The sequence below is a fragment of the Vigna unguiculata genome, chromosome 3 (genome assembly GCF_037176805.1).
Source record: "Vigna unguiculata cultivar grain cowpea cultivar isolate G323 ecotype 2 chromosome 3, ASM3717680v1, whole genome shotgun sequence".
In the NCBI taxonomy this organism is placed as follows: Eukaryota; Viridiplantae; Streptophyta; class Magnoliopsida; order Fabales; family Fabaceae; genus Vigna; species Vigna unguiculata.
The window spans coordinates 69290685-69312701 of record NC_140794.1 but is presented as its reverse complement, the minus strand read 5'-3'; the positions used below and the strand labels follow the sequence as shown (position 1 = coordinate 69312701).

Sequence of the window (22017 nt, the reverse complement as noted above, 5' to 3'; positions counted from 1 at the left end):
TCTGAAGCAAAAGCTTTGCTAGGACTAGGGATGGCAACGGGGCGGGGCGGGTACGGATATCATGATCCCATCCCCATCCCCATAATAAAAATTCATCCTCATCCCCATCCCCAAACCCAACGGGTATACAACTTTTGACCCATCCCCATCCCCACCGGGTAACGGGTATTTTCTTATACCCATACCCATACCCATTTTTTTATTGTTCCATATATCAATTAAATATTTTTTATAAAAAAATTTAAAAATCACACCAACGGAATCATGATACTATCAAAATATTCAATATTAAAATAACATACTCTTTTTGATTTTCATGATGTCAAATATTAAGAAAAATATTATAATAGTATAAATCTCAAATTAAAGTATCAAATAACTAAATAAAATTCAAATAATTATATAAAAGCTAAAAAATTACACATTACTAAAATTTTATAATAACCAAAATATTTATTAATTTTACAAATGATCAGTGGTTTCATTTGCATTCGATCCACCTACACATAGAAAAAAAATGAAAAATTAGATATGATATAATAATTGAAATTGAAAATTTTAATTACTAGAATATAATGTACCTTCTTCATCAGATTCATTATCATAAAGGTGTAAAGATAATTAAATGTGTGACCCAAATTTGAGAATATCCATTTGAACATAACATAAAGGAAAAAAAATGTATAATTAAGATTATGATAAAAGGAAAAGTACCTTGAAAATCTGCTTAAACCTTAAAGAACAAGCCAAACAATTAAAAGAGAGTAAAAAAGTGTATAACCAAAGTAACAAAAAGAAGAGCTACAAAATAAGAGTCAAACATTTTCATGAAAATAAATAAATAAATAAAGATAATCAAATGTGTAACCTAAAAATTATTTCATAGAATGAAATTGAGGAACACCTATTTGAACATAACCATGTACAGAGAGTAAAAATTATGTAATAAGAAGAAGAAAAATTACCTTCAAAATTAAATCTTGAAAAACAAACCAGACAATTGAGAGAGTAAACAAAGTGTATAACAAAAAACAAAGAGAATGAGAAATATGTTATATATATATATATATATTATATTATATTATATTATATTATATTATATATTATATTACTATGTATATATATTATATGTGTGGATATCTTATGTTTATATATATATATATAATTATTTATATATATTATATTATATTATATATTATATTATTATTACTATGTATATATATTATATGTGTGGATATCTTATGTTTATATATATATATATATATATATAATATATATATATATATATATATATTTATAGATATATATTTATTTTAAGTATATATTATATTATATTATATAATAATATAAATATAATAATATATATTATATTATTATGTATATATATTATATGTATATGCGTAGATATTTTATGCTTTTATATATATATATATATATATATATATATATATATATATATATATATATATATATATATTTCTTTTAAATTTTTATAAATTTGTAATGTTATAAATTTGTTTATAAAAGATCTCACTAGTTAAATGATTAATTTGTTTTATACGTATATATTATATATATTATATTATATTATTATGTATATATATTATATGTATATTATATTATATTATATTATATTACATGTATATGTGTAAATATATATATATATATATATATATATATATATATATATATATATATATATATATATATATATATATATATATATATATATATATAAAAGTATATTTTATTTATATGTATATATACTATATTATATTATATTATATTATATTTTATGTGTAAATATATTATTTATTTATATATATTTTTTAGATTATTTAATAAATTATAAATAGTTTAGTAATTTAAGCGGGGACGGGTATTTGGGCGGGTATATATATATCCCCATCCCCATCCCCATCCCCAGTTGAAAATTTCGGGTATTACCCATACCCATACCCATACTCAGTCAAAGCGGGGATTCTCCGTCAAAACGGGGACGGGTTCGAGTGATACCCACGGACACGGGTTTATTTGCCATCTCTAGCTAGGACATAAGCTTCTTCCTCCCCAAACTAGCAGAACGTGCTTCTTCCATGTAAGTTAAGTTCGACCTTTCGTTTTTTTCCTTTTCCAGCTCAGCTGCCTTGGTTCTGTCTTGGGTTTGTTTCTAGAGACTTATTCTCGCCCTTATGTTCGTACTTTACAACTCTTTAGTTCGTCTTGTGAGTTGTGGTGCTCTTCTTGGAGTGTATGTGTTGATTGGCTAGCATCTATCCAAGTAAGAGAAGCTAGAGTTTTCACGTTTTCTTGAAGTATCTTGTATGTTTTGGCTCTGTTTTATGTTTAAGATGCATGTCTGATGACTGTGATTGTATAAGAATGAGGTTGGTTGTGATTTGTGTTGATTTTCTGGTTTGCATGCGTGAGTAGGAGAGATCCTGTTGTTTTCGTCCAAGCGAGTCACCCTCGACGAGCTTTTGCTTTGAGCAATGAGTAATCTCGCTTAAGCGAGAATTCGCAAAAACCTACAATGCTCCCTGTTTGCAATCTCGAAGCGAGAACTTTTAGTTTGAACGAGAGGCTCCTGTCGCCTGAGCGAGAGCTCTCTAACTTGAGCTAGATTGACAGTAGAATTACCTTAATTACTTGGTTGGTCCCATGATTTATTTGTAACGAAGATGATCAAATTGAATCCTTTTAAATACAAACACATTGCATAAAATGTTGGCATCATACTTCATGCTTTTAATTTGTATTTTTTTTCTCTAAAAATTATAATATGTCACGTGTCAGATTATTGTCGTGTCACGTGATAATTTACAATCATGACATGTGGCAGTGATAAAACTTGTTTTCAATTTAGTCCTCTATTTTTAATTTTTGGTTCAATTTAGTAACCTTATTATTTAAAATGATTTAATTTTGTCTTTTTCAACTTGAGACCAAATTAGTAAATAAACTTAATTACAACTTATATATACATGTTACAATAATTTTTTTTAATATATACATCAAATCACTTCACCTAAATACTCAAATTATTTTATTTTTTACATTTTTACCTTTATAATTTTTTACACTTGTAAAAAAATAAAATAATTTGAATATTTAGGTGTGGTGATTTGAATATGGGTACCAAATTGAACTAAACCAAAAAATTAGGAGACTAAATCAGTAATTACACCTTATATAATTATATATTTTATAATTTCTTAATTATGAAATTATATATTTTGTAATTTTTATTTTTTAGTCTTTTTATTTTATTAATTTGTATTTTATAATTTAATAATTACATATTTCATATATTTTATAATTTTGTATTTTTGTATTTTTTTTAATTTTTTAATTTTAATTAAATTTAAAAATATTTTTTTGTTAAATATAGTAAATATTTGAAAAAGAGTTCGTCATTGCGATCTCTTTCAAAAAATATATTATATTATGTGATGACATTCAAGGGAGTGATAATACAAAACAATTGTCACATTACAAAATTAACATCAACATTTTATTTTTGGGACTCTATTGAAAAGTTTTTAAATTTTAAGAACTCGAGTGAGACACAATTTTTTTTTTTCATTTTCTTCAAATTACAAATCAAATGATGTATTCATTAATAACAAATAAGCACTTTGAAGTTTGAATTGTAGTAATTTTTAATTGTATCCTTAGTATGATGCCCCATTTTTATAATGAAGAAGGCAATGCTTTCAGCATGATTCTCTTATAATTTTTCATTAATATAAAATTATTTTCTATTATTATAATTATTATTATTACTACCATGTTATTAGTATTATTATTTTATTTTTATTTTAGTGTTATGTTAAAAATTTATATGTTTATTTTGTTTTTTACACTATTATATTTTATAATCTACTCATCAACATTTATATAAAGTACACGTAACACACCTTAATACAAACTGTGTCACTTGTAAAATGTTCCGTTAATGATTTAAACGACGTTACAGAAAAAGGACCAAATAAAACACGAATTGCGAGAATGAAGACCATTTTAAACATTCAGTAAAAATGAAGACCATTTTAAACATTCTGCCAAAATGAGGATCATCCGCAACAAATAACGAAAAACGAAAATGAGGACCAAAAATGTGTTTAAGCCTTAAATAAATATTGATTTAAAAGGATAAAATAATAACACAGTAATTTTATTTTAAAAATTAATGAAATTTAAATTAACAATCATTTAAACGGTAAAAGTAAAAATGTAATTGTTTTAATTTAAAATAACATTTATTTACAACCTAAAAGAAAATGTGTGCATAAAATAAATTCCTTGTACAAATATTAATTATAACAACAACAATCCTTACTTTTATAAATTTAGTATGTTGGGTACAAATCACCTACCTAATCTATCTCTTCGTTTCTATAAAGATTCTGGTGCACAGTCTAAAACATAAACATATACTAACATCCCTTCAAACCTACAATGTTATTGTTAAATTGTTAAATGCATGGAAATAGTTTGTCTTGCATATATAACATATGTTTCCATGGGATTTGTTTAGGTTTAAGATAGATTTATTTAAACAAAAACAAAACATAAGCAATCTCTTTCATACTGGAATAAAACTGTCATATATTATTTTTGTACGCTGTTTATTACCTTAACAATTGAACCATGTGATAATTATTACTCTTGTTCCAAACCCAACCACTGACTTGTCCTTCAATTATTATATATTATTAACACATGGGGATGTTAAATTACACGATCCCAGTAAAGGTGTGTGGTTGATGGAGATGGAGTACCCAGAAAACTACTGCTACAGAAGCAGCAGCAGCGTGTGTGAGATAGAGGAGGAAGAGGACCACAAACCCACTCTTCAGAAGAAAGAAGAAGAAGACAAAGAAGAACAAGACTGTGTTTACGTTGCAGTGGGTAAGAGCAACACAAGCATGCACGCTCTCTCATGGACACTTAACAACATGGTTACTCAATCTACCACCATTTATCTCATTCATGTGTTTCCTCAGATCAAACACATTCCAAATCCACGTAAGTCCCATCTCTCTCTTTATTGCTTTCTCCGTCTATTTTATAGCCCTCTCAATGTTTTTGTTTGTGTGAATGTGATTGTGATGACAGTGGGAATAGGAATGGTTCCAAGGAATGAAGTGAGTGTTGAGCAGGTGGAGAGTTATGTTGAGCAAGAAAGAAGCAAAAGGAGAGAGCTCCTTCAGAAGTTCCTACAATCATGCTCTTCTTCCAAGGTACTATAATTCTATAATTAAATCCAATGGAACCAAATCCTGATTCAAAATTCCAATGAAAACAAGAGACAAATGAACAAATTCTCCAGAACAGGTTAAGGTAGACACCATCCTGATTGAAAGTGACACAGTTGCAAAGCCTATCCTCGACCTCATTCCGATTCTTCAGATAAAAACTCTAGTCATTGGAGCCAACAAATTCCATCTAAGGTACACCACTAATTATTAAACCATATGCATGCTAATTATTGGTTAATATTTCAGCATTATTTGATTTGGACCAACAGAAAATCAAAATCAAGGAAAGGGAATAACAGTGTTGCTGATGAGATACTGCGGAATTCACCAGAAAGTTGCAAGGTGAGAATTATATGTGAAGGGAAGGAAGTAAATGAGCAGATGATGATTTCACCCCCTAACCATACTTCCATGACTACCCAAAACAAAGAAGATAATCATGATTCAGTTTCATGCATTTGTTTCATACCCAAGTTCAAATGATTACCCTGTTTCATTACTTTGAATCATTCAATTACTTTGTAGTTCATTCTGTGATCCCAGTTTGTGAGAAGATGAACGGAAATTTCTATTATTGTTAAAATATTGTTTAGTGTCACGTATATGATAGCGAATGAATCCACATAATATGAAACAAGCATTTGATTTGACTTTATTTGAGGTTCTTGGTTACCTCACCACAAAAGGCATATTCCTTCATGCTTCTCACCTGTGTATTTAACACAACATACGCATGAATATACACGACTTTAATAGTCAACTCTAATAATTTAGAAACGACCAAGTCAACATTGACGAATTCATCTCAAACAACTTCAGAAATTTCCGCACAGATGTGTTTATTAGGTTCTCACGTTTTGGAATCCTGAAAATGGGTCCATAATGTGATGTTTGAGATCAACTTTTGGTTGATTTCATTGCTTATAAGTTTTGCTAAGCTAATCACGTCACATTGAAGAAGGTTTATAATATGCTAAGTTAATATAAACACTAGTGGAAGCCAATAATATGAAATTGCTGGAAGATGAAGTAGAAAGCTCTCTTCACAAAATGTGTTCAAGAAATTAATAAGACCCTTGTAATAGGTGTGCAACTGCAAACCCAACTTCTCTTTTTGGTGCATAAACGTTAAAAGAGAAAAAGACAAAGATGTAAAGATAAAATTAAACGATAATATAATAGTATTGATTATCCAATACGTGAATAATATATACAAGATAAGTACTAGCAAGGACAAGAGAAATAACAAAAAACAAATAAAGAAATAGAGAAATATTGCTAAAAATATACTGGTAAGACTATCTAGAAGACATTAAACTGATTAAGCTGAAGAAGAAAGGGATACCAATCATTGAGCTTTCTTAAGGAGGAGATGGGAATTAATTTCCTAATGCTTTGCTCATTGAATACTAAAGTCTGTGTTCGATTGAGTTGATATATTGTATGCATGGATTTGGTGAGATTGATTTGCAGGTGTGGATTTTGTTCTTATGCATTGAGTTGAGTTGATTTGAAAGAAGAGATTTATGATATACCTTGTAATATCTTGAGAATATTTGTGGGTATTTATATTTTTGTCCATGGCATTGATATGTATTTATTAAAATGGGAGGAAACCAATTAGGTAACTGATTCTTTTATATATATATATATATATATATATATATATATATATATATATATATATATATATATATATATATATATATATATATATATATATATATATATATATATATATATATATATATAATATTAATCATAATAATAATTAAAAAAATAATTTTTATTATAATCAATTAAATGATTTACAAATTGACTCTCAAATTCTCTCACTTTCATTTTCAATTTTTTCAAAAGAAAAAATACAAATTTTATCTCCAAATCTGTTCAAATTCATCCTCTCACTCTAATTCAAATATATCATCTCAAAGGAATACTTCCACAATTTGTTCACATAGAGGATTTTACTATTTAAGGAGAGTGGTTTGTGAGTGACCCTTTTGTTTACTTTCACATATTTATTATTGAATAGTAGCCATGATTTTTGAAATAAGTATTTGTACTATGACGAGGAGATTTTAGGATAACATCTTCTTTTAAATTAACTTTAGTCTAACAATTCTTTATTTTATATTACTTTTAACCACAAGACCAAATGCGTAATCTTTTAATTTTATCGATCTATTATAACTTCTTTTATTCATCACATCCATCAATTTTTTCACAAACTTTCACAAATTTTCTCACCTTCACCTCTAATTTCCTCAGAGTAAACAACACTACATTCCCTCTTTATCCCCTCACATCCTTACATTTACTCTCTCCCAAATTCATCCTCGAATGTGAACAAAGCATAAATGTTAGTTTGAACATGGACTTCTTAGATCAAATAGTAAAGGGATGAGTTATTGTAACTCACATGTAGTGAAGGTTCGTGTTCTATACTCGACTTTGAAAGAAGATCTAGATACCTCGTGTTGTTTCTTAGTTTTTTAAGAAACCAAAGAATTGCCAATGAAGATGCAATATCTCGTAACTAATCAACAATCGATGCAAGTATCACTACAAGAAAATCCTTAAATAGCAATCAATTTTAGAGGCTAATTTATAAACTAAAAATTATTAGTCTCTAAAATGGTTATTATTATGAATAAAAATTATAATTAGTAACTAATTAGACTCTAAACTGGCCACTAACATTAACTACCAAGGTTTTTGCTATCAAAGAATTAGTATCTAAATTGGTCATTGATATATTAATAGGGATAGGTCATTACAATGTTAAAGCAAAACCAATTGACACCAAAGTCAATGATTATATACTACTCTAGAGATATAGAAAGTTAATAACTATAAAATTATTATTTGTGTCAATAATTTTATCACACACTCGATTGGTACTTTAAATTTATATCAAAGGTATGTAAGAGAATGGATAATATAACACGGTGCATCCAATCTTTATGGAGACAAGAAAACAACATTGGAGTAGTTAGGTGGTTTGCACCATAACATACTAGATTTATAAAAATAAGGATTTAAAATTCTTCGTATTTTTAATTGACATGTCTTATCTTTGTATTATACCTTTAACTTAATTTTGTTTAGAATATCATCAACTTTACTAAAATCAATGTATTATCATTGGGATATTTATGATGACTAGTGTTTTTTTATTGGTGTTAATATGATTTATTTATTTTATTTTATTAATTAAAATTGTTGTTGTAATTAATATTTGTACTTATATATAGAGGGATTTATATTGTGTACACATTTTCTTTTAGGTTGTAAATAAACGTTATTTTAAATAAAAATAATTACATTTCTATTTTTATCCATTAAATGACTATTAATTTAAATTTAATTATTTTTAAAATTAAAATAACTATTTTATTATTTTATCATTTTAAATCAATATTTATTTAAATTTAATTGTTTTTTAAAATTAAAATAATTATTTATAATTTATACTTCCATACAATTGATACTATTATGTAAAGAATATTCTCTTTCATGGTCTACACATTTTTTTATGTAAGAGAAATTAAAATAATTTCTTTTATTCATGAAAAAAATGCATTCAACAAGAGTACATTTTTCCAATTTTATCCATACATAAGGAAAAGAGAAGAAAAGTGGGAGGAAACTTAAAAAGAATTACAGGTGAGTTCGAAGATAATGATAGTCCATACTTGGCAAGACTATCTGCTACAGAGTTGGTTTCTCTAAACACTTGATTCCAACTAATGTAATCCACCTTTGCACCCATCTGAATTATTGAAGAGACTAAAGCATAAAGTGGATGTCTTTGTTGAAGGACTCCCCGGTTAATAAGTTGTACAGCCGTTAGAGAATCACTCTCAACAACAATATTATTGTATCCCATTGATATAGCTATTTCCATTCCTAACTTAATGGCAAATAGTTCGGCCTCTGCTGCTGAGTCGACCCTTAAAACACTAGAGAAGGCAAAAAGAAATTCACCCTCTGAATCTCTAATAACACCTCCTGCAGCCGCTTTTTTTCCATCATACGTGTAAGCTCCATCACAATTAACCTTTATAAAACCCTTTGGAGGTGGAATCCAACAAACTAATCTTGCAACACTTGAATTACCTCTCTGAAAACAAAAATTATTTATAAAAGTTGATGAGTAAATTATAAAATATAATAGTGTAAAAAATAAATAAACATACAAATTTTTATCATATCACTAAAAATAAAAATAAAATAGTAGTAATAATTATTATTATAATAATAGAAAATAATTTTATATTAATGAAAAATGATAAGAGAAGCATGTTTCAAACCAATGTTTTCTTCACGAAAAAAATGGGGCAACACATGGAGGACACAATTAAAAATTACCACAATTTAAACTTCAAAGTGCTTAATTATTATTAATGAATACATCATTTAATTTACAATTTGAAGAAAATGTAAAAAATAAAAACTCTCATTTATTTGTTAATATTATCATATAAACATCATCGTCAAAATTTGTGAACACACAAGTAATTAATCTTAAATCTAATCGTTTTCTTGATGTAATATGTTTTTTTTTATAAAAAAAATATTAATTATGTTTTGAGACATGATAAATTTAAAAACTTTGAATTGAGTCCATAATAAATTTGTGTGATTTCTTGAGTCCTTAAAATTTGAGAACATTTCAATTGAGTCTCAACAGTAAACTGTTTGTTAACTTTGTGATGTGACAATTATCTTGCATTGTCACTTCTTGAATGTCGTCCCATAATATTTTATTACAAAAGATCATGACAAGATCTTTCTCAAATATTTACTGTATTTAACGAATTTTTTTTTAAATTTAATTAAAATTTAAAAATTTAAAAAATTGAAATTATAAAAATATAAAATATGTAATTATAAAATTATGAAATACAAGATTTTAAAATTAAAAAACTATAATATATGAAATTACAAAATGAACAAATTACAAAGTTATAAAAATATATAATTTCAAAATTAAGAAATTATAAAATATATAATTATAAAACTATGAAATTATAAAATTGTGAAATTATGAAAATACAAAATTATCAAATTGTAATTTTTTTAATTTTGAGTTTTTTATAATTTATAGTTATATATTTCATGTTTTTATAATTTAATTTTTTTTATTTTGAAATTTATAATGTTAATTAAAGTAAAAACAATTTTTGTTAAATATAGTAAATATTTGGAAAAGATATCGCCATGATCTATCTAAAAAATATCATGTGGCCACATGAGACAATATTTAAAGAGGATGATATTACAAAATAACTGTCACATAATAACATTAATAAAAATATTTAACTGCAGGGACTCGATTGAAAAATCTTAAAATATCGAAGATTTAATCAATCATAAAATTTAATTAAGGACTCAATTGAATGTTCTCACATGAGCTCAAAAAATAATTAAGCATAAAAAAAAAGTATAGAAAAAGTTTATATAATTGATATGCATTGCCATATTAATGGAAAAAAAGGCTAAAAAAATTAAGAGAACTCACTTTAAAGTTGTTGGTGTCAACCCACCAATGCAAATTTGGACATTCTCCACCTTTTGAACAATCACCACTCATCCAATACTTACAAGTAGTTGGTGATGATCTTTGAAAAATTGTAGTTTCTACCTCCATTGTTTATAGAAATGAATAAATTTCTATAGGTAAATGATTGTGTGTTCAATGGAACTCTTGGAAGGAGATAGTTGAGTTTACAATGAAACTCTTGAAGGGGAGTGATGGTTTACTTGGATCGAATACATTTCCTTTAAATAAGAAAAAATAAAATATAAAAAATAAAAAATATGAGAAATATTAGAAAAAAATATAAAGATAAAATCAAAAGGATAACGATATAAAATAATATATAAAATATATTAGAATTGAGTTCTTTAAGATTGTGTATCATGTAAATTACTCAAACAAATTTAATTTGATAAATTCCAATCAACTCTTTAACTTATTCTAATATTAATTTCTTAACAAAATAACCCAAATTAGTTCATTCATTATATTTTATTTTCTCGTAAATTATTATTAATCAACCAATTAAAAAAATAATATTTATATAATATGTTTTTTAATAATATAATGTCTATTTTGTATATTGCCTAACGAAATATATACAGGCATATAATAAATATTATATATATTATATGTATATTATATTATACGTATATATGTTATATTATTATGTATATATATTATATGTATATTATATATATATATATATATATATATATATATATATTATATTTTTAAAGATGGAATGAGAATAAATTTTAATTACGAGGATAAAGATAACATCATGATACCTATATCTGTCCCACACCATTGCCAACCATCCCTAATTTAATAAGTTATGAATGGAAGAATGTTAATGTGTTTATCTCTTAATAACAAAAAAGAAAATAAAAGTAAATGCAACATTTTTTATATATTAACTTTTACATCGATATAATTGGTACTATGCATATAAAAGTATCATTTTAGTCATTTTTACGTGATTAATGACTAAAATGTGATTTATCTCAATTATATGATTAATGTGATTATACCAATATTTTTCTCAATTATATGATTAATGTGATTTTTTTAAAATGATTACATTTTTTCCTTAAATATTTAAACTGTAAATAAAATAGTAATTACATTATATGTTATTTAATTTAATCCAACAAATAAATCAATGTAAAAGATGTATTTTAGACTAATATAAAGAATCTATTTAGTAATATTGTCTAATAAAATAAATAAAGTAATATAATAAAGACGTAACGAATTAAATAAATAATATAATAACTAATTATTATATTCTACAATATTTACACTATCTATATTATTATATAAGAGGGTTTTCTATTTTGGAGTACACATTTGTTTGTTATTTTTATTCTTTAAATATATATTTTTTAAATTAAAATAATTATTTTTTTTCAATTTTATTCTTTAAATATTTGTTTCTTACGATTGATATTTTTTGTTTGACATTTTTATATTAAAATTGTAAAAATTATTTACATTTTTTTTATAATTATAATATTAATAATTTTTTTTATCATAAAAAAATAACACATTACGTTTTTACTGGTAAATACAAAAGAGATTATTTTTTGGTATATATGAACTGAATATTTTGTTCTAAATTGAAAATTTTCAATCAATATTAATTAACATCAAGTAATCGAGATAACTGACAAAAATTTGATATATTTTGACCAAAGATTAATATCCTTTGAAATCAATTAAAAAATCATCAATATTAATATATTTTAATTATTAATAATTTGTTTGATAATTAAATATTTTTTATCTTTTATAATAATTGGAATATTTTATTTAAAAAAAATAAATTTGAATAAATGTAAATTGTTTAACAAAATGAAATGGGGTATAACTTATTAAATTTCTTATTCAAACTTATGGTTAATTAGTGTTTAAACTTTGAAGTTAAAGAACTTTGAATTAAGACTTGTAAATTTGGTATTTATTTATTTCAAAAAGATGAATTGACATTTAAAGATAGTATATATAATGTTTTCATATAATTTTTAGTGACTTAATTATGTTTGAAGTTTGTAATAGATTTGAGATTTTTTAATTGAGTTCTTATTAAATTTTTATGGTTTATTGAATGATTAAAAAATTTAATTCTTTCGAATGAATTTTTGCTTCGTTATTGTTAACTTCTTTTGTTAATCGAGTGTTATTCGAGTGATACGGCTTTTAATGATTTTTAAAATATATATTTAGATTTGTCTATATTTTATTGGTTATAAGAAATTCGTATTAGAACCGAATCATACAATTAAAATTTATAGTTAAAATAAAAGTTTTAATCCATTACAACTAAAAAATTATTTTGTTAAATAAAAGTACTATTGAAAGTTATAATTTTTATGGATATAAAAGATAATTTATTAATTTTATTGAAAATTTTATTAATTATATGATATTTTTATGCATGAAAATTTTTATAAAATTATGATATATTTTTAATTTTTCTTCAAATAATAAAACCATAATTTTGTATTTATACAATTTTTAATTAAAATAATAAAAATAGAAAATTGTATAATTATAAAATTATAAATTTATATTGAGTACTTACACAAAAATTTACTAGAAATTTATTAAAAAAAAAATTCTAAATTTATTAGAGATTTAAAAATAACAAACTTAATTATTAATATTTGTTGTAAATTTCATTTTATCTTGTTCATAATAAGTACTTCGACATCTATGCTTAATAATAAAATATTAAATTAATATAATAAATTTAAAGTGAACTATTAAATAAAAAAATTAGTCTACGAAGATGTGAGGAGAAAGTAAGAATCTCAAACTATGAGCTCTTCTGATATCGTTGAAACCTCCTATAACATTCAAGTAATAAAAATAATATTTTGACAAATATTTGGTTGAAAAAATTATTAAGTAGAATAATTTTTTCCTTTTTTTATGAAAGTTAAAAAAATAAAATAATAAAGTTTTAATTTTTTTTATCAAAAATAATTATTTATCAATAAAAACTTTATCAAAATATATTTTTCTCCTAAGTCTTAATTGAACAAAGAAATGTGTCCTACATGTTACATCATAGCCACGTGTACTTTATTTTGTGAAATAAAAATTTGGCCTATATCTCTTTCATTATATTTGTCCAAATTAATTATATATATAGTCAACTATATATTAATTAATCCATCATCACAAACCAAAGCAATTAGTTGAGAAATTGGAGAGAGGTGAGGATGATGGGTTCAGGAAGGTCATGGGAAAGGGAGCAGGAAGAAGAAAGCTCCGGTTGCTTCAGACGTCGTTTTTTAGGGCTCAAGAGAAACCAAGTCATAGATTGCAGTCTCAGCCGCAGCGAGATCGAAGATTCAGATTTTTCGGAGGAGCTGTTTGAGATCAATCTGAAGGAGCCTTTGGTTTTGGATACCATAAGAGAAGACTGCGAGAGCACTGTGTTTTCTCTTGATATCCACAACTGCAATGATAACGATGATGAATACGACGATGATGAAGACGACGATGATGTTGTTTATGTAGCAGTAAGCAACAACGATGAACATTCGAGTCCAAGCATGGAAGCTCTTTCATGGGCCTTGAAGCACGCCGTGACACCCTCTGCCACCGTCGTTCGTCTTCTACACGTTTTCCCTCAAGTCAAGCTCATTCCAAGTCCATGTAATTAAGTCTCTACCTCCTCTTTTTTCCATGCTACGTGTTCATATAGTCAAATAAGTCCCTTTCCCCGTATAACAAGGGTTTACGCGTGAATTCCAAGAGTTGTTATGATTTGTTGCTTTGTAACTTTATAACCAGATATCTTGTTTAACAACAGTAGGAAAAATTCCAAGGAGTCAAGTTAATGAAGAGTATACTAACATGCACTTGGCACAAGAGAGAGCCAAGAGGAAATTGCTCCTTCAAAAGTTCATTGACCTCTGCGTTCATTCTAAGGTAAATAAATGAATCCTTTGCTTGGAAAAACGTAACACAAAACATGGTTTCTTACACTTTGATGATGCTGTTATGTACTACACAGGTTAAGGTGGAGATGATGCTGATTGAGGGAGACGATGTTGCTAAAGCTATCATGGACCATGTTCGAAATCTTAACATAAGAAGACTGGTTGTCGGAATTTCTGGATCTAATTTAAGGTACCGTGTCTAATTAACTAAATTCATATGAATTAACAGCATTTTGTGATTGTTTGATTATTTGGATTGGTAGAAAATGTGTATCTGGAAGGAATAGTGGCATAGCGGGCAAGGTACTAAATTACGCACAGGAAAGTTGTGATGTAAAAATCATATGCGAAGGAATAGAAGTGATAGACCAGATGAGTGAGTGCACCTCACCACGCTCCTCCACCGACAATGGAACTTCAATAAATGAATTCCGTGAATTTTTCCCACTTAAGCTTTTTATGTTGAGTTGGATATGGTTATTTAAGTAGTTAGGAATGATCTTGCTTCCGTCGATATATCAATATATGAATATAAAATTTGTGTAGTTAACAATATATAATCATATACACGCATGAGGAATGATAGATGTGCATGCAAAAATTTTGCTATACATATATACTCAGAGTAGTTCATGGATGTTGGATTGTTTTATTTACTTGAAGTTGATGTATGAAGTACTTCCGTTGGATTTTTATGTTTTAATGTTTTCTTTTTTGAGAACAAAGGGCAAAGCCCCAATTAACATAAACTAAGAATATAGCGGAAGAGCTATTGGTATAATCTCCACAACGTATTTAACAAAGCATATCATGATTTACGAGTACAGCTAAGAATTTAAGAATTAGAAGTATGAGTCTTAATATGATAACAAAAATGAATAAATTATAATGAGGACTTATATATCTTTTATCTTCTATATACGTTTTAAGTTTTTTTTTTATTAATATATAGTCTTTTTGGTTAATTCACTTTCTAGCCATTGTGAATTCTATAATTTTGGTTCCACTATAGTCCACGTTAATTGTAAATATTAAAATAGGTAAAAAAACATCTGAAACTCCCCAATATTAGGCTTTTGTTGTTTAACGTCATATCTGAATTTCGTCCAAAAATTTGATCCTTACCAATATCTGAAACTCCCCAATGTCATGTATAAGATACTTTCATGGGAAATAAAGAGAAGAGAACACATAATAGCCAATAGCTTAAATTTGACTAAGGAAAAAAAAAATCTTTCTTATTTGAACCAAAAAACAATGACACCTTTTAAAAAAAAGGAAAAATAACTACAAAGATTTTTTTAAAAGAAGAAATGATTTTTTCACTTATTTTTTCTGTCAATAAAAAACTAAAGTAATGAAAAAGAAAAGAAAGTGATCTTTATCACAAGAAAAAAAATATAAGTACGGAAATGAATTTTGAAATATAAATAGGTTGGGCCTTGGGTAGCCCAAATATGGAAGAAAATTGGGCCTGGTCTTCTTCCCTGAATTTTGAAAAGAGAAATAATAAATAAAAATAAAGGTATTGTGGTGTGGAAGCTAAAGAAAAGAGGAGGAGAAAAATAGGGGAGGATCCACAGAAGAAGTGTCTGGAATCCGATCCGAGGTGGTTTGGTTTTGCTGTTTGTGCCCTCACTCCTCACCCCTCCCCTCCTGCAATTACCCAAGCGATCTCTCTCTCTTTCACTCTCTTTCTCTATCTCCATCACTATTTCAGAACCATTGCCATCATGAAGCGCCTAAACGACGACGTCACGAACCCCTCAACGGTGAAGCCAACGTTCCTAACCAAAGCCCAACGCGAGCAATTGGCCCTCCAACGTCGCCAGGAAGAAGTCGCGGAGCAGAAGCGCCGCCAGGAGCAGCTCCTTTCCCACAACCACTCCTCCGATCCCAAACCCTCCTCCGACCGCGATAGAGACAGAGACAGAGAAAGGGACAGAGACCGCGACAACAGGGAGCGCGACCGCGACAGAGACAGGGACAGAGACCGCGATAGGGCACGTGACCGGGACCGGGACCGCGAACCCGAACGCCGCAACAGAGATAGGGAGCGCGAAGAGGATAACCGGGCCCGTGAGCGAGCTCGGTCGGAGAAACTCGCGGAGCGCGAGAGGGCACGTGACCGGGACCGCGAGGCCGAACGCCGCAACAGAGAGAGGGAGCGTGAAGAGGAGACCCGGGCACGCGAGCGAGCTCGCTTGGAGAAACTCGCGGAGCGCGAGCGCGAGAAGGAACTTGAGTCCATCAAGGAGCAGTACCTGGGCTCAAAGAAGCCCAAGAAGCGCGTGATCAAGCCCAGCGAGAAGTTCCGGTTCTCCTTCGACTGGGAGAACACGGAGGACACCTCGCGCGACATGAACTCTCTTTACCAGAACCCCCACGAGGCTCAGCTCCTCTTCGGGCGCGGCTTCCGCGCCGGAATGGATCGCCGTGAGCAGAAGAAGCTCGCCGCCAAGAACGAGAAGGAGATGCGCGAGCAAATCCGCAAGAAGGACGGCCTCGAGGAGAAGCCCGAGGAGGCTGACGCCCAGCGCCGCAAGGAGGCCGCCGCCGATCTCTACGACACCTTCGACATGCGCGTGGACCGCCACTGGAGCGAGAAGAAGCTCGAAGAGATGACTGAGAGGGATTGGCGCATCTTCAGAGAGGACTACAACATCTCCTATAAGGGTTCGAAGATTCCTCGCCCCATGAGGAGCTGGATCGAGAGCAAGTTGAGCCAGGAGCTCTTGAAAGCTGTGGAGAAGGCTGGCTATAAAACCCCTTCTCCTATTCAGATGGCAGCCATTCCCCTTGGCTTGCAGCAGCGTGATGTCATTGGCATTGCTGAGACTGGTTCCGGAAAAACCGCGGCGTTTGTGCTTCCCATGTTGAGCTACATCACCAGGCTTCCTCCCATGAGTGAGGACAACGAGGCTGAGGGTCCCTATGCTGTTGTCATGGCCCCCACTCGCGAGCTCGCGCAGCAGATTGAGGATGAGACTGTGAAGTTTGCGCAGTATTTGGGCATCAAGGTGGTGTCCATTGTTGGTGGACAGTCCATTGAGGAGCAAGGGTTTAAGATCAGACAGGGCTGTGAGATTGTCATTGCCACTCCTGGACGTTTGATTGATTGCTTGGAGCGGCGCTATGCTGTTCTCAATCAGTGCAATTATGTTGTTCTTGATGAGGCCGATCGCATGATTGACATGGGGTTTGAGCCCCAGGTGATGGGTGTGCTTGATGCCATGCCTTCCAGCAATCTCAAACCGGAGAATGAAGATGAGGAGCTTGATGAGAAGAAGATTTACCGGACCACTTATATGTTCAGCGCCACCATGCCCCCTGCTGTGGAGAGGCTTGCTAGGAAGTATTTGAGGAACCCTGTTGTGGTCACCATCGGCACTGCTGGAAAGGCAACCGACTTGATCAGCCAGCATGTGATCATGATGAAGGAGTCTGAGAAATTTTACAAGCTTCAGAGATTGCTTGACGAGCTTAACGACAAGACTGCGATCGTGTTTGTCAACACCAAGAAGAATGCGGATATGGTTGCCAAGAATTTGGATAAGGAAGGGTATCGCGTGACCACTTTGCATGGAGGGAAGTCGCAGGAGCAGAGAGAGATTAGTCTTGAAGGGTTTAGGACCAAGAGATACAATGTTCTTGTTGCCACTGATGTTGCCGGACGTGGGATTGACATACCTGATGTCGCTCATGTTATCAACTATGATATGCCTGGGAATATTGAAACATACACTCACCGTATTGGGCGTACTGGTCGTGCAGGAAAGACGGGTGTGGCTACGACATTCTTGACTCTTCAGGACAGTGATGTATTTTATGACCTCAAGCAGATGCTCGTTCAAAGTAACAGTCCTGTTCCACCTGAATTGGCAAGGCACGAAGCTTCGAAATTCAAGCCAGGATCGATTCCTGACAGACCACCTAGACGAAATGACACTGTTTTTGCGCATTAGAGAATTTTTTTTTTGAGGTAGCCATTTCTTTAGAAGACATCAACATTGCAGGTAATGTGAAATTTTCTGGTTGGGGTAATGAACATTTTGCAGTGAGATATTAGCAGCATTATCTGCTTATTATGGTTATATGATCCTGTATAAAATTTGTTTACAGCAGTCCTTCTATTCTGGTATCGCTGTCCTTGCTTGTATTCTGTTTAGCTAGAGCTACTACTATTCTGCTTATAAATTATTTCTAACAGGATTGATAGTTTTTAGATAAGGATATTTAATTAAATTTGTCATCTGACTTGATATTTGCTTTCTTATGCTACAGTGGTTGCATTTTCTGATTGTGTTTCTTGATTTATCCAGGCCGTCAGTTGTTTGAATAATGTTTTTGTTTTTCCTTAAGACTTAAAACAGTTTCTGCACATTTGTTCAGCTGATGTCAAAGTGAAGATTGAATGGATACTAACATTTGTCAACTGTTGCTACAGTTTGGGTTAGTTTCAGTTCTATTGTTGGTGCCATTATCTCAGCTTATGCATGACTGCTGCAGTCTTGTTCCAGCGCACCTCGTAGAGTAACTCATCCGAAATTTTTTAACTCATTAACATGTAAAATGTTTTACAATACCAGTATACTTTAGCTATCAGCAACTTTTTGTCTCGGTCAGTTAGGCATGTACACAGACATTTCTTAGGTTATATAGTCTGTCTTGAATATAAAGCTGGTGAGAAAATGGTGGAAGCAAGTTGTATGAAGTTTAATGCAATATGTCTATATTTGATACTTTATCATATTAAATTTAACATGTAAAATGATATACAAATGTCAGTCCATTTTAGCTATCAGCACGTTTTGTCTCAGTCTGATAGGCATTACACTGGCATTTCTTAAGGTACACACGGTCTGTCTTCATTATAAATCTGATGAGTAAATGGTAGAAGTTGTATGAAGTTTCGTGCAATATGTCTAAATTGGATATTTTATCATATTAAATTGATATTAGGAATTGGAATACCTGGATTGGATGATCACAAATGTTATCATAGAATCATATATATAAAAATCCTTGATAGTAATTCTATGTTTGGAAACCCGATAGTGCTAAGGTGTCAAGAATGAGTTGACATTTTTTTCGTCCCTTTTTCAGCGCCTTAGGCATACCTTTCGACGATGGTATATGATTATACAGAACTAGTGCAAGACTTTATCAGTTATCAAATGATAATGATAATTAGCTTAGCTTTCATATATATAGATCATTGAAGTGGTATAAAGTGCTTATTTAGCTTTGTCATGTGCAGTTGCATAACTCAGGTTAATACTTAATTCTAGTTATCCTTGTTTGCATATTTGAAGCAGTTTACTGTTTTTTCTTCCTTTTTTCTTTGTCATTCGTCTTTAGCAATGGTCTAAAGGAAAATTGTTACCGCCCATGGAATTGTAATTTCTTTTGCAGATAGAAATTTTCAAAAACAGTACTAGTTCAGTATTTTCATGAAAATTAATGTTTTGATTTTTAAAAGCATTGTATCTTGATTTATTTTAAATTTAAACATGTACCATCCTAGTATTTATGTCAACCACTTAGCCAGCAGGAGATTGACACCTAAAGCCTCATTGGTAGTAAAGAGGGTTGGGTTTTGGAAGGTTCCAAGATGATGACAGGGTTGAAACAAAATGTAAAACCAGAGATTTGAGGGAGAAGGGGTTTATGTTGGGATTAAATTTAGAAATAGGGTTCCTTGCCCAGTAACACACACCTCAATGCTTCTGATGTTGGTGAAGATTCTTTAGTTTATGTCATCCTTTGGTATGGTTTTATGGGGTCCCATTTGAGATAACTGAGTGCTGTATGTATCATGTGATTCTTTTAATTGTTTTATAATTATTACTGAAAATTAATAAATAAATTTTTAAATTATTAATTTTTTTTAAATAAATTTTTTATTTAAAATTTTTTGACTTGTTTTAACATAAGATGCTTATATTTTAAAAATTATATCAATAATACTTTTATATTATATTAAAATATAATTTATTGACCTTCACTCAGTTAAATTATTCATATATATATATATATATGTATATATATATAAAGAGATTTTTTGTATTTATATTTTAAAATATTAATTTTATTTTTTAAAATATAATTATTTATTAAATTTTTAAAAATTGATTGTTATTTTTATAAATTTTTTATAAAATTATTTATTTTTGTTGTTTTATTTATCAAAATGTTATTTTTTCTGATATAATTTTTTTTAACTTTATAAATATAATTTTATTTTATATATTAACTTAATAATATTATATTATCATCATTTATTAATTTATTAATATAACAACACGTATATATTAAAAAATGCATAATAACAGCACCGGATATAAATAAATAAAATGTCCCTATTGAATTAAACTATTTCACTTTTTATTTGAAATATTGAAATCATTTCACGCCTTAACAAAAAAGTCTTTTGAAATTATTTCAAATAAAAGCTTTAAAATATAGAAATCGTTTATTTATTTTACGTTTGAACAACTAAAAACGATAATTAATTCTTACACAATTTTTAGTATATGTTGAGTTACTTCTCAAGCTCAAGTTTTATGCAGTTCAAATTAGAAAGATCTTATTTTATAACTGAAGTAACTAATATTTCATTACATGCTATACAAAAGTTATATGCAGTGAAAATTATAAAAACGAAAAGAAATCTAATGTAACAATTGTTTAAAGAAAAAATAATTATTTATACAGTAACTAATATTTCATGATGTTAATAAAAATTATACACAATGAAAATTATAAAATAACAAATCAAATGAAACAATTGTTTAAAGTAAAAAAAAAATGATTTATACTCATTAGATCAACTCATTCACATAAGACTTGCGAAGATAGAAACAAATTATGCACTTTTATAGAATAAGTATAAATACTAAAAAGTTTAAGAATTTAATTATTTTTGAAAAATTTATAATTATTATATTATAATATATTTTTATCTAAAAAATACAATATTAACTACTAATTACTTATTTGTTAATTTGACGAGAGAGACCTAATTAACTACTAATAATTATTTGTTAGTAAGTTAGTTTATTAAAACATACATTAACGTAATTTTTCTTTTGAGATACTTTACCAAATACTTTTAAATATTAAATTAGTTCATAATCATAAATTAGTTAAATAATCTAGTGTCTACTAATATTTAGAAATTATAAAATTAATAACAAAAATTGAAAAAGAGTGTAAGAGAAGTTATAGGTTCAATTCGCCTATTACTTAT

The 22017-nt window shown here is 28.9% G+C and overlaps 3 protein-coding genes across 6 annotated transcripts; all 3 read left to right on the top strand.

Annotated features, from left to right (window-relative positions):
• Positions 1-4481: 4481 nt before the first annotated feature.
• On the top strand, positions 4482-5919 carry LOC114179138 (U-box domain-containing protein 35-like). Of its 2 annotated transcripts, XM_028065366.2 has the most exons (4): positions 4495-5031; positions 5122-5246; positions 5341-5456; positions 5534-5919. In XM_028065366.2, exons 1-4 carry the CDS (start codon positions 4770-4772, stop codon positions 5745-5747), a joined length of 717 nt encoding a protein of 238 aa, XP_027921167.1. In that variant the 5' UTR covers positions 4495-4769; the 3' UTR covers positions 5748-5919. The 2 variants fall into 2 exon arrangements, with proteins under 2 accessions (XP_027921168.1, XP_027921167.1); XM_028065367.2 differs by lacking the exon at positions 5341-5456 and having other exon boundaries at positions 4482-5031; positions 5511-5919.
• An 8075-nt stretch (positions 5920-13994) lies between these two features.
• On the top strand, positions 13995-15467 carry LOC114175946 (U-box domain-containing protein 35-like). The gene is made up of 4 exons (XM_028060803.2): positions 13995-14478; positions 14636-14754; positions 14840-14955; positions 15029-15467. Exons 1-4 carry the CDS (start codon positions 14040-14042, stop codon positions 15252-15254), a joined length of 900 nt encoding a protein of 299 aa, XP_027916604.1. The 5' UTR covers positions 13995-14039; the 3' UTR covers positions 15255-15467.
• Positions 15468-16288: 821 nt separating this feature from the next.
• LOC114175945 (P-loop containing nucleoside triphosphate hydrolases superfamily protein) lies at positions 16289-19547 on the top strand. 3 transcript variants are annotated; one of them, XM_028060802.2, is made up of 2 exons: positions 16289-18781; positions 19213-19547. In XM_028060802.2, exon 1 carries the CDS (start codon positions 16499-16501, stop codon positions 18728-18730), a length of 2232 nt encoding a protein of 743 aa, XP_027916603.1. In that variant the 5' UTR covers positions 16289-16498; the 3' UTR covers positions 18731-18781; positions 19213-19547. The 3 variants fall into 3 exon arrangements, with proteins under 3 accessions (XP_027916603.1, XP_027916600.1, XP_027916599.1); XM_028060799.2 differs by having other exon boundaries at positions 19128-19547; XM_028060798.2 differs by having other exon boundaries at positions 19088-19547.
• The last annotated feature ends 2470 nt before the right edge of the window (positions 19548-22017 follow it).